This window comes from Heterodontus francisci, unplaced genomic scaffold, assembly GCF_036365525.1.
Source record: "Heterodontus francisci isolate sHetFra1 unplaced genomic scaffold, sHetFra1.hap1 HAP1_SCAFFOLD_559, whole genome shotgun sequence".
Taxonomy (NCBI): Eukaryota; Metazoa; Chordata; class Chondrichthyes; order Heterodontiformes; family Heterodontidae; genus Heterodontus; species Heterodontus francisci.
The window spans coordinates 426,054-440,059 of NW_027140896.1; the positions used below are offsets into that span (position 1 = coordinate 426,054).

Here is a 14,006-nt window from a genome sequence, read left to right on the forward strand (position 1 = left end):
GGTGTGAACGGGAAGGGGTTTTAATCCATTGGGATTGTGTACAGTGGGTGTGAACGGGAAGGGGTTTGGGTCCATTGAGTAAATTTGTTTAATAATCCCATTTAATAATCGCCTGTCATATTAATGAAATTCCAGCAATCCTTCTCCATTAATTTTGGCTGCAGGGACTGTGACTGAGAATGACACGGAAACTCTTGTACATATTCAAATAGCTCTCAAAATATTTTGCAACAAACACAGCTCTGTGCAATATTTGCCGTTAAACAGTGTTCTTTGAGGAGCAGGAAGCTCTATCTAGTGCTAAATAACTGCCAGCTATTATGATAACCTCCTCCTCCCTCCCGGGTTATTGTCTCAGCTTTGTATGGCGGTAGAATGTTGGGTGCAGACAGATTCTGGTCTGTATCTATGTGTTGTGCTCTCACTCTACAGCTCCAACAGAGCCAGAGACTAAATGTAAATGAGAAAACAGCTAATCCTCTCCAACAACAAATACTGACTCTCAACTCTCGAGACAGGTACTGTTGTCAGATTCCTGGTTCCATCCCCACTCCTTTCACTGTTACAGAAGTCCCATCCTGCTTCACATACTGCAGGATGCAGCAGGTCACAGTTCAGGGGGTTTGAACAGTACTGGGGCCCTTGACACCTTTGAGACTTGATGCCCTGGGGTTTGATATGAAGCTGGTAGTCACAAACAGGCTGCATGATTTGTACTGTCGGAGAGCGGTGCCGGTACTCTCCTTAGATCTACAATGGATAGCATGCAGCACTCATTCAACACACATGAGCACAAAGACATGTGGAGTTAGCAGATGTGATAATGCTGATACAAGCCATCAGTGGAGCATCTCCAGAAACACTGGCAATAATTGCCAACCAGCAAATCGAACTCCCAATCCAGAGAATGATGTGGAACTGCGATGGGTTCGGGGAGCTGTCTCTCCCCAGCACTGGGCATCTGATGTGTTGGAACTTGAGCTGAGATAAATACAGAGGCTCAGTGACAAATGCTGCTCCATGAAATTGGAAGCCAGGTGAATTGGGAGATGCTCCGTTAACAATCCCGTCCCCCTCATGCTGCAGAGAATCCCGGCAGACACACTCACCAGTCGCAAATACTTCATCACATCCCGTTCCTTCTGCTACCCGACAAAGCAGTGCAGGAAGGGGCATAGGCCATAGGGTAAAGGGCAAAGGTCAGAGGTAAGGGTACATTTCAGCAAACAACATAAAGGATCAAATACAAAGCAAGAAAACACACCAAAAAGCACCCACCCAGGAAAGGTACAACATAGACCCCAACTTTACCACCAGCTCCACCTCAGGGGAGCCCAGCAACATCTACACAAGGCACTCTCATCGATATCTACTGTAAGCAATTCTCTAAATAATCAACTGAACCAGCAAAGATCAATCAACTCTAATCCACAGGAACCGTCAATCAGTGGGCTCGGTGGATCAGGGGCCAATCAGTGGGCTCGGTGGGACAGGGGCCAATCAGTGGGCTCGGTGGGACAGGGGCCAATCAGTGGGCTCGGTGGGACAGGGGCCAATCAGTGGGCTCGGTGGGACAGGGGCCAATCAGTGAAGTCGGTGGGACACGGGCCAATCAGTGAACTCGGTGGGACGGGGGCCAATCAGTGAGCTCGGTGGGACAGGGGCCAATCAGTGAAGTCGGGGGGACACGGGCCAATCAGTGAACTCGGTGGGACGGGGGCCAATCAGTGGGCTCGGTGGGACAGGGGCCAATCAGTGGGCTCGGTGGGACAGGGGCCAATCAGTGGGCTCGGTGGGACAGGGGCCAATCAGTGAAGTCGGGGGGACATGGGCCAATCAGTGAACTCGGTGGGACGGGGGCCAATCAGTGAGCTCGGTGGGACAGGGGCCAGTGAGCTCAGTGGGACAGGGACCAATCAGTGAGCTCAGTGGGACAGGGGCCAGTGAGCTCGGTGGGACATGGGCCAATCAGTGAAGTCGGTGGGACACGGGCCAATCAGTGAACTTGGTACGACATGGGCCAATCAGTGGGCTCGGTGGGGCAGGGGCAAATCAGTGAGCTCGGTGGGACAGGGGCCAATGAGTGAGCTCGGTGGGACAGGCGCCAATCAGTGAGCACGGTGGGACAGGGGCCAGCCAGTGAGCTCGGTGGGACAGGAGCCAATCATTGTGCTCGGTGGGACAGGGACCAATCATTGCGCTCGGTGGGACAGGGGCCAATCAGTGAGCTCGGTGGGACAGGGGCCAATCAGTGAGCTCGGTGGGACAGGGGCCAATCAGTGAGCTCGGTGGGACAGGAGCCAGTGAGCTCGGTGGGACAGGAGCCAATCAATGCGTTCTGTGGGACAAGGGCCAATCAGTGAGCTCGGTGAGACAGGGGCCAGCCAGTGAGCTTGGCCAGTGGATTCCCCATTGTTCCTGCAATAGGTCCTTAGAAAAATAACAGTTAAGAAAATTGTAAAATCCCCAAAAAACCTCTCTCCCCTAAACGTAAACCCCCACCTTTAAACCCGATCTAACATCCCGCCCTTAATCCCGATCTAACATCCCGCCCCTAATCCCGATCTAACCTCCCGCCCCTAATCCCGATCTAACCTCCCCCCACCTCTAATCCCGATCTAACCTCCCCCCCACCCCAATCGCGATCTAACCTCCCGCCCCTAATCCCGATCTAACCTCCCACCCCAATCGCGATCTAACCTCCCGCCCCTAATCCCGATCTAACCTCCCCCCACCTCTAATCCCGATCTAACCTCCCCCCACCTCTAATCCCGATCTAACCTCCCGCCCCAATCGCGATCTAACCTCCCGCCCCAATCCCGATCTAACCTCCCGCCCCTAATCCCGATCTAACCTCCCCCCACCTCTAATCCCGATCTAACCTCCCGCCAGAATCACGATCTAACCTCCCGCCCCTAATCCTGATCTAACCTCAAACCCCTAATCCCGATCTAACCTCCCGCCCCTAATCCCGTTCTAACCTCCCCCCGGCCCCTAATCCCAATCTAACCTCCCCCCACCTCGAAACCCGATCTAACCTCCCCCCACCTCTAATCCCGATCTAACCTCCCCCCGGCCCCTAATCCCGATCTAACCTCCCCCCCACCTCTAATCCCGATCTAACATCCCGCCCCTAATCCCGATCTAACCTCCCCCCCACCTCTAATCCCGATCTAACAACCCGCCCCTAATCCCGATCTAAACCTCCCCCCACCTCTAATCCCGATTTAACCTCCCCCCTGCCCCTAATCCCGATCTAACCTCCCCCCCACCTCTAATCCCGATCTAACATCCCGCCCCTAATCCCGATCTAACCTCCCCCCCACCTCTAATCCCGATCTAACCTCCCGCCCCTAATCCCGATCTAACCTCGCCCCGCCTCTAATCCCGATCTAACCTCGCCCCGCCTCGAATCCCGAACTAACGTCCCCCCGCCCCTAATCCCGATCTAACCTCCCCCGACCTCTAATCCCGATCTAACCTCCCCCCACCTCTAATCCCGATCTAACCTCCCCCCACCTCTAATCCCGATCTAACCTCCCCCCGCCCCTAATCCCGATCTAACCCCGCCCCTAATCCTGATCTAACCTCCCCCCGCCTCTAATCCCGATCTAACCCCGCCCCTAATCCTGATCTAACCTCCCCCCGCCTCTAATCCTGATCTAACCTCCCCCCACCTCTAATCCCGAGCTAACTCCCCCCACCTCTAATCCCGATCTAACCTCCCTCCACCCCTAATCCCGATCTAACCCCGCCCCAATCCCGATCTAACCTCGCCCCGCCTCTAATCCCGATCTAACCTCACCCCGCCCTTAATCCCGATCTAAACCCGCCCCTAATCCTGATCTAACCCCGCCCCTAATCCCGATCTAACCTCCCCCCGCCCTTAATCCCGATCTAAACCCGCCCCTAATCCTGATCTAACCCCGCCCCTAATCCCGATCTAACCTCCCCCCACCTCTAATGCCGATCTAACTTCCCGCCCCTAATCCCGATCTAACCCCGCCCCTAATCCCGATCTAACTCCCCCCACCTCTAATCCCGATCTAACCTCCCCCCACCTCTAATCCCGATCTAACCTCCCCCGCCCCTCATCCCGATCTAACCCCGCCCCTAATCCCGATCTAACCCCGCCCCTAATCCCGATCTAACCTCCCCCCACCTATAATCCCGATCTAACCCCGCCCCTAATCCCGATCTAACCTCCCGCCCCTAATCCCGATCTAACCTCCCCCCGCCCCTAATCCCGATCTAACCTCCCCCCGCCCCTAATCCCGATCTAACCTCCCCCCGCCTCTAATCCCGATCTAACCTCCCCCCGCCCCTAATCCCGATCTAACCTCCCCCCACCTCTAATCCCGATCTAACCTCCCCCCACCTCTAATCCCGATCTAACCTCCCCCCACCTCTAATCCCGATCTAACCTCACCCCGCCCCTAATCCCGATCTAACCTCCCCCCACCTCTAATCCCGATCTAACCTCCCCCCGCCCCTAATTCCGATCTAACCCCCTGCCCCTAATCCCGATCTAACCCCCTGCCCCCAATCCCAATCTAACCCCCCAGCCCCAATCCCGATCTAACCCCCTGCCCCTAATCCCGATCTAACCCCCTGCCCCTAATCCCGATCTAACCCCCCGCCTCTAATCCCGATCTAACCCCCCCCCGCCCCTAATTCCGATTCAACCTCCCGCTCCTAATCCCAATCTAATCTCCCCCCACCTCTAATCCCGATCTAACCTCCCGCTCCGAATCCCGATCTAACCTCCCCCCGCCCCGAATTCCGATCTAACCTCACCCGCCCCTAATCCCGATCTAACCCCCTGCCCCTAATCCCGATCTAACCTCCCCCCACCTCTAATCCCGATCTAACCTCCCCCCGCCCCTAATTCTGATCCAACCTCCAGCCCTAATCCCGATCTAACCCCCTGCCCCCAATCCCGATCTAACCCCCCGCCCCAATCCCGATCTAACCCCCTGCCCCTAATCTCGATCTAACACCCTGCCCCTAATCCCGATCTAACCTCCCCCCACCTCTAATCCCAATCTAACCTCCCCCCGCCCCTAATTCCGATCCAACCTCCAGCCCTAATCCCGATCTAACCCCCCGCCCCAATCCCGATCTAACCCCCTGCACCTAATCCCGATCTAACCCCCTGCCCCTAATGTCGATCTAACCCCCTGCCCCCAATCCCGATCTAACCCCCTGCCCCTAATCCCGATCTAACCCCCTGCCCCTAATCTCGATCTAACCCCCCGCCTCTAATCCCGATCTAACCCCCTGCCCCTAATCTCGATCTAACCGTCTGACCATCATTTTCCAGTCCTCACTGGGTACAGGTGTGATGCCGGAGGATTGGAGAACTGCTAACGTTGTACCTCTGTTTAAAAAAGGAACGAAGGATAGACCGAATAATTACAGGCCAGTCAGTCTAACCTCAGTAGTAGGCAAATTATTGGAATCTATTCTGAGAGACAGGATTAGAATTAGAACATTACAGCGCAGTACAGGCCCTTCGGCCCTCGATGTTGCGCCGACCTGTGAAACCATCTGACCTACACTATTCCATTTTCATCCATATGTCTATCCAATGACCACTTAAATGCCCTTAAAGTTGGCGAGTCTACTACTGTTGCAGGCAGGGCGTTCCACGCCCCTACTACTCTCTGAGTAAAGAAACTACCTCTAACATCTGTCCTATATCTATCACCCCTCAACTTAAAGCTATGTCCCCTTGTGTTTGCCATCACCATCCAAGGAAAAAGACGCTCAGGATAAACTGTCACTTAGAAAGGCACAGGTTAATCAAGGAGAATCAGCATGGATTTGTTAAGGGAAGATCTTGTTTGACCAACTTGATCTATTTTTTGAAGAAGTAACAAGGAAGATAGATGAGGGTAGTGCAGTTGATGTGGTCTACATGGATTTTAGCAAGGCTTTTGATAAGGTCCCACATGGCAGACTGGTTAAAAAAATAAAATCCCACGGGATCCAGGGAAATGCAGCAAGGTGGATACAAAATTAGCTCAGTGGCAGGAAACAAAGGGTAATTGTTGACAGGTGTTTTAGCGACTGGAGGGCTGTTTCCAGTGGTGTTCCGCAGGGCTCAGTACTGGGTCCCCTGCTTTTTGTGGTATATATTAACGATTTGCACGTAAATGTAGAGGGCATGATCAAGAAGTTTGCAGATGACACAAAGATTGGCCGTGTGGTAGATAGCGAGGAGGATTGCTGTAGTCTACAGGAAGATATTGATGGTCTGGTCAGATGGACAAAAAAGTGGTAAGTGGAATTCAACCTGGAGAAGTGTGAGGTGATGTATTTGGGGAGGTCAAACAAGGCAAAGGAATACATGATTAATGGGAAAATACTGAGAAGTGTAGAGGAAGTGAGGGACCTTGGAGTGAATGTCCACAGATCCCTGAAGGTAGCAGGTCAGGTCGATAAGGTGGTTAAGAAGGCATATGGAATCCTTTCCTTTATTAGCCGAGGTATAGAATATAAGAGCAGGGAGGTTATACTGGAACTGAATAACTCATTGGTTAGGCCACAACTTGAATACTGTGTGCAGTTCTGGTCACCTCATTACAGAAAGGATGTAATTACACTAGAGAGAGTACAGAGGAGATTTACAAGGATGTTGCCAGGACTGGAAAAATGCAGCTATGAGGAAAGATTGGATAGGCTGGGGTTGTTCTCCTTGGAACAGAGAAGGCTGAGGGGAGATCTGATTGAAATGTACAAAAATTTGAGGGGCCTGGATAGAGTGGAGGTGAAGGGTCTATTCACCTTAGCAGAGAGGTCAGTGACGAGGGGGCATAGATTTAAAGTGATTGGTAGAAAAATTAGAGGGGAGATGAGGAAAAACATTTTCACCCAGAGGGTGGTGGGGGTCTGGAACTCACTGCCTGAAAGGGTAGTTGAGGCAGAAACCCTCAACTCATTCAAAAGGAGTCTGGATATGTACCAAGTGCTGTAATCTGCAGGGCTACGGACCAAATGCTGGAAGGTGGGATTAGAATAGGTGGATTGTTTTTCAGCTGGCACAGACACGATGGGCCAAGTGGCCTCTTTCTGTGCCGTAAACCTTTTATGATTCTATGATTCTAACCCCCCCGCCACTAATCCCGATCTAACCCCCCCGCCCCTAATCCCGATCTAACCCCCTGCCCCTAATCCCGATCTAACCCCGACCCCTAATCCCGATCTAACCCCCGCCCCCAATCCCGATCTAACCCCCGCCCCCAATCCCGATCTAACCCCCTTGCCCCTAATCCCGAACTAACCCCCTGCCCCTAATCCTGATCTAACCCCCGCCCCAAATCCCGATCTAACACCCCGCCCCTGATCGAACAAGTCAGAGGGAATACAGCAGAAGTAAGTCTCAAGGGAGTACGACCAGGATGGAAGGCCTCTACTTTAATGCCAGGAGTATTACAGGTAAAACGGATGAGTTAAGGGCAATGATTGACACGTGGAATTGTGATATAGTAGCCATCACTGAGACATGGTGGAGGGAGGGGCAGGATTGGCAGCTCAATATCCCGGGATATAGAATCTTCAGGCGAGACAGAGGAGGGGGTAAAAGAGGAGGGGGCATTGCAATATTAGTTAAGAAGTCAGTTACTGCAGTAAGGAGAGATGATATCTTGGAGGGGGCATCAAATGAAGCTTTATGGGTAGAGTTTAGGTATAAAAAAGGGACAGCCACATTGCTAAGTGTTTATTATAGACCCCCAGATAGTCAGCGGAAAATTGAGGAGCAAATATGTGTGCAATTTGCAGAGGTGTGTAAAAATAATAGGGTAATTATATCAGGTGATTTCAACTTTCCCAACATTAATTGGGATAGTCATCATGTTAAGGGCTCAGATGGAGTGGAGTTCTTAAAATGTATACAGGAGAACTTTTTAGCTCAATATGTAGAGGATCCAACAAGGGAGGGTGCAGTGCTGGACCTAATTGTGGGGAATGAAGCCAGACAGGTGGGGGTGGGGGGACATTTTGGTGATAGCGACCACAACATGGTACAATTTAAGCTTGTTACGGAGAAAGAAATAGACAAGTTGCAAAAAAAGGTTTTGGATTGGGTGAGAGCGAATTTTAGTAAAATAACGCAGGATCTGGCCAAGGTAGACTGGAAAGAGTTACTTGTCGGGAAATCTACAGAAGAGCAGTGGGGGGCATTCAAAAAGGAAATGGGGAGGGTACAGGCCCAACATGTTCCCTCCAGGGTAATAGGGAGGAGCAACAAGCCCAGAGAACCATGGATGACCAGAAACATTCAGGGTACGATGAGAAGGAAAAGAGAGGCTTTTAGCAAATACAAGGAGAGCAAATCAATGGAAGCATTAGTGGAGTACAGAAAGTGTAGGATGGAGCTTAAGAAAGCAATTTGGAGAGCAAAGAGGGGATATGAGAAAGCTCTGGCTGGTAAAAGTAGGGAAAATCCCAAGATATTCTATAAGTATATCAATGGGAAGAGGATAACCAGGGAAAGAGTAGGACCCATTAGGGACCAAGGGGGAAATTTGTGGGTGGAGCCAGAGGACATTGGTAGGGTGTTGAATGAAGACTTCACATCTGTCTTCACCCAGGAGAAAGAGGATGTAGATATGGAACTTAGAGAGAGAGACTGTGAGGTTCTTGAGCAAATTGTCATGGGGAGTGACAAGGTATTGGAGGTTTTGGAAGGCTTAAAAGTGGACAAATCCCCAGGTCCAGATGATTTATGTCCCAGGATGCTGTGGGAGGCGAGGGTGGAGATTGCAGGGGCTCTGACCCTAATTTTTAATTCCTCTCTGGCCACGGGGTAGGTGCCAGAGGACTGGAGAACAGCTAATGTGATCCCACTATTTAAGAAAGGTTGTAGAGATAAGCCAGGGAACTACAGACCAGTGAGTCTCACGTCAGTGGTAGGGAAACTATTGGAGAAAATTCTGAAGGAGAGAATCTACCACCACTTGGAGAGGCAAAATTTGATTAGGAATAGTCAGCATGGCTTTGTCAGAGGGAGGTCATGCCTAACAAATTTGATTGAATTTTTTGAGCATGTGACCAGGTGTGTAGATGAGGGTAGTGCAGTTGATGTAGTTTACATGGATTTCAGCAAAGCCTTTGACAAGGTCCCACATGGGAGACTTATCAAGAAAGCAAATGTACATGGGATACAGGGTAACTTGATAAGGTGGATTCAAAATTGGCTTAGCTGTAGGAGACAGAGAGTGATGACAGACGGCTGTTTTAGTGACTGGAAGCCAGTGTCCAGTGGCGTACCACAGGGATCTGTGCTGGGTCCCCTATTGTTTGTCATTTATATAAACGACATAGATGACTATGTGGGGGGTAGGATCAGTAAGTCGCGGATGACACAAAGATTGGCCGAGTGGTTAACAGTGAGGTTGAGTGTCTTAGGGTACAGGAAGATATAGACGGGATGGTCAAATGGGCAGAAAAGTGGCAGATGGAATTTAACGCGGAAAAGTGTGAGGTGATATACTTTGGAAGGAGTAATGTGACACGGAAGTATTCAATGAATGGCCTGACACTGGGAAGTTCCGAGGAACAAAGGGACCTTGGCGTGTTTGTCCATAGATCTCTGAAGGCAGAAGGGCAGGTTAATAGGGTGGTGAAAAAGGCATATGGGACACTTGCCTTTATCAATCGAGGCATAGATTACAAAAGCAGGGAGGTCATGTTGGAGTTGTACAGAACTTTGGTAAGGCCGCAGCTGGAGTACTGTGTGCAATTCTGGTCGCCACATTATAGGAAGGATGTGATTGCATTGGAGGGGGTGCAGAGGCGATTCACCAGGATGTTGCCTGGGATGGAACATTTAAGCTATGAAGAGAGGTTGGAAAGGCTTGGGTTGTTTTCGCTGGAGCAGAGAAGACTGAGGGGTGACCTGATCGAGGTGTACAAGATTCTGAGGGTCATGGAAAGGGTGGATAGGGAGCAGCTGTTCCCCTTAGTTGAAGGGTCAGTTACGAGGGGTCACAAGTTTAAGGTGAGGGGCGGGAGGTTTAAGGGGATTTGAGGAAGAACTCTTTTACCCAGAGGGTGGTGACGGTCTGGAATGCCCTGCCTGGGAGGGTGGTAGAGGCAGGTTGCCTCACATCCTTTAAAAAGTACCTGGATGAGCACTTGGCACATCATAACATTCAAGGCTATGGGCCAAGTGCTGGCAAATGGGATTAGGTAGACAGGTCAGGTGTTTTAATGCATCGGTGCAGACTCGATGGGCCGAAGGGCCTCTTCTGCACTGTATTATTCTGTGATTCTGTAATCCCGATATAACCCCCGCCCATAATCCCCATCTAAAACCACTCCACTTGACCCCCAAACCCTGACTAATGACTCCTGCCCTGACCTCTGACCTATTTCCATGCCTCCAACTCTCAATCTAACACTCCTTTCCTCTGACCATCCCCTAACCCACTCTGCCCTCCCTCCCTAACACACTCTGCCCCCCTCCCTAACCCACTCTGCCCTTCCTCCCTAACCCACTTTGCCCCCTCCCTAACCCACTCTGCCCTTCCTCCCTAACCCACTTTGCCCCCTCCCTAACCCACTCTGCCCTTCCTCCATAACCCACTCTGCCCCCCTCCCTAACCCACTCTGCCCTTCCTCCCTAACCCACTCTGCCCCCCTCCCTAATCCACTCTGCCCTTCCTCCCTAACCCTCTCTGCCCTTCCTCCCTAACCCACTCTGCCCTCCCTCCCTAATCCACTCTGCCCTTCCTCCCTAACCCACTCTGCCCTCCCTCCCTAACCCACTCTGCCCTCCCTCCCTAACCCACTCTGCCCTTCCTCCCTAACGCACTCTGCCCTCCCTCCTTAACCCACTCTGCCCTCCCTCCCTAATCCACTCTGCCCTCCCTCCCTAACGCACTCTGCCCTCCCTCCCTAACCCACTCTGCCCTTCCTCCCTAACGCACTCTGCCCTCCCTCCCTAACCCACTCTGCCCTCCCTCCCTAATCCACTCTGCCCTCCCTCCCTAATCCACTCTGCCCTCCCTCCCTAATCCACTCTGCCCTCCCTCCCTTACCCACTCTGCCCTCCCTCCCTAACCCACTCTGCCCTCCCTCCCTAACCCACTCTGCCCTCCCTCCCTAACCCACTCTGCCCTCCCTCCCTAATCCACTCTGCCCTTCCTCCCTAACCCACTCTGCCCTCCCTCCCTAACCCACTCTGCCCTCCCTCCCTAACCCACTCTGCCCTCCCTCCCTAACCCCTTATAATCATCCCGGGTATCAGCAACGTTAAACTCTGTGAGTAAAGAATAATAAATTAAAACCAAACCAGCAGAGAGAGAGAACAGCATGAAAGGACAACATTCTGCCAGGAACTGATAGCACCCACAGCTGTCCACACTCAATCACAGGGTGCTTAATCCCCACAGCGAGGGCCCTCAGAGTGACCGCTCAGAGAGTGTCCACAGCGAGGGCCCTCAGAGTGACCGCTCGGACAGAGTCCACAGCGAGGGCCCTCAGAGTGACCGCTCAGAGAGTGTCCACAGCAAGGGCCCTCAGAGTGACTGCTCAGAGAGTGTCCACAGCGAGGGCCCTCAGAGTGACCGCACAGAGAGAGTCCACAGTGAGGGCCCTCAGAGTGACCGCTCGGACAGAGTCCACAGTGAGGGCCCTCAGAGTGACCGCTCGGACAGAGTCCACAGCGAGGGCCCTCAGAGTGACTGCTCAGAGAGTGTCCACAGTGAGGGCCCTCAGAGTGACCGCTCGGACAGAGTCCACAGCGAGGGCCCTCAGTGACCTATCGGACAGAGTCCACAGTGAGGGCCCTCAGAGTGACCGCTCAGAGAGAGTCCACAGCGAGGGCCCTCAGAGTGACCGCTCGGACAGAGTCCACAGTGAGGGCCCTCAGAGTGACCGCTCAGAGAGTGTCCACAGTGAGGGCCCTCAGAGTGACCGCTCGGACAGAGTCCACAGCGAGGGCCCTCAGAGTGACCGCTCAGAGAGAGTCCACAGCGAGGGCCCTCAGAGTGACCGCTCGGACAGAGTCCAAAGTGAGGGGAAGTGATTGAGTGTGAGCAGCTGAGTGTATCTGGGTTATTAGTATGTATTCTGTTCAGGTTATTAGTGCCAGGGTATGTGTTAGGTTTCGGCAGTTTTGAACCTGTTAGTGGGAAATCCAATAGCTGGGGTAAATTTCCAAAAACACTTTAACCTTTGGGACTTACCAAGGAATCGCCCGACAGAACTTCGAGTAGTGAAATCAGGTTATGTCCATCTCGTAAATCTTCGTAAAGATCACTGACACTGCGATGAGCCTGGAACGAACAGAACACAATTAAAGCTTCATGTTCAAGAACTACACCAACTCTGGAAACCAGTGGCAACATTCCCCTTGATCCTCAGGACCAACCTCTATATTATCACCACAGGTAAAAAGTCCCCCTTAACCAGAAAAATATCAATCCCACAATTCACCCACCCAAATCCCAGGATACAGTTTCACCCAATGCCAATTAACAGGGACCCAGATAAAATCCAAACCCCTGTACCCACCCAAACCCTTAACCCCAGTACCAACCAAACCCTTAACCCCAGTACCCACCCAAACCCTTAACCCCTGTATCCACCCAAACCCTTAACCCCAGTACCCACCCAAACCCTTAACCCCAGTACCCACCCAAACCCTTAACCCCTGTATCCACCCAAACCCTTAACCCCAGTACCCACCCAAACCCTTAACCCCAGTACCCACCCAAACCCTTAACCCCTGTATCCACCCAAACCCTTAACCCCAGTACCCACCCAAACCCTTAACCCCAGTACCCACCCAAACCCTGAACCCCTGTATCCACCCAAACCCTTAACCCCAGTACCCACCCAAACCCTTAACCCCAGTACCCACCCAAACCCTTAACCCCAGTACCCACCCAAACCCTGAACCCCTGTATCCACCCAAACCCTTAACCCCTGTATCCACCCAAACCCTTAACCCCAGTACCCACCCAAACCCTTAGCCCCAGTACCCACCCAAACCCTTAACCCCTGTATCCACCCAAACCCTTAGCCCCAGTACCCACCCAAACCCTTAACCCCAGTACCCACCCAAACCCTTAGCCCCAGTACCCACCCAAACCCTTAACCCCAGTACCCACCCAAACCCTTAACCCCAGTATCCACCCAAACCCTTAACCCCAGTACCCACCCAAACCCTTAACCCCAGTACCCACCCAAACCCTGAACCCCTGTATCCACCCAAACCCTTAACCCCAGTACCCACCCAAACCCTTAACCCCAGTACCCACCCAAACCCTGAACCCCTGTATCCACCCAAACCCTTAACCCCTGTATCCACCCAAACCCTTAACCCCAGTACCCACCCAAACCCTTAACCCCAGTACCCACCCAAACCCTGAACCCCTGTATCCACCCAAACCCTTAACCCCAGTACCCACCCAAACCCTTAACCCCAGTACCCACCCAAACCCTGAACCCCTGTATCCACCCAAACCCTTAACCCCAGTACCCACCCAAACCCTTAACCCCAGTACCCACCCAAACCCTTAACCCCAGTACCCACCCAAACCCTTAACCCCAGTACCCACCCAAACCCTTAACCCCTGTATCCACCCAAACCCTTAACCCCAGTACCCACCCAAACCCTTAACCCCAGTACCCACCCAAACCCTTAACCCCAGTACCCACCCAAACCCTTAACCCCAGTACCCACCCAAACCCTGAACCCCTGTATCCACCCAAACCCTTAACCCCAGTACCCACCCAAACCCTTAACCCCAGTATCCACCCAAACCCTTAACCCCAGAACCCACCTAAACCCTTAACCCCAGTATCCACCCAAACCCTTAACCCCAGAACCCACCTAAACCCTTAGCCCCAGTACCCACCCAAACCCTTAACCCCAGAACCCACCTAAACCCTTAGCCCCAGTATCCACCCAAACCCTTAACCCCAGAACCCACCTAAACCCTTAACCCCAGTACCCACCCAAACCCTTAACCTCTGTACCCACCTCAACC

The 14,006-nt window shown here is 52.5% G+C and overlaps 1 protein-coding gene across 1 annotated transcript in view; it reads right to left on the bottom strand.

Moving 5' to 3' along the window:
• The window catches only part of LOC137361344 (plectin-like), a 628,221-nt gene that overhangs the window by 306,721 nt on the left and 307,494 nt on the right, over positions 1–14,006 (bottom strand). The window contains 1 exon segment of the mRNA XM_068026237.1: positions 12,198–12,287. Within this exon segment, the coding sequence (XP_067882338.1) occupies positions 12,198–12,287 (90 nt within the window).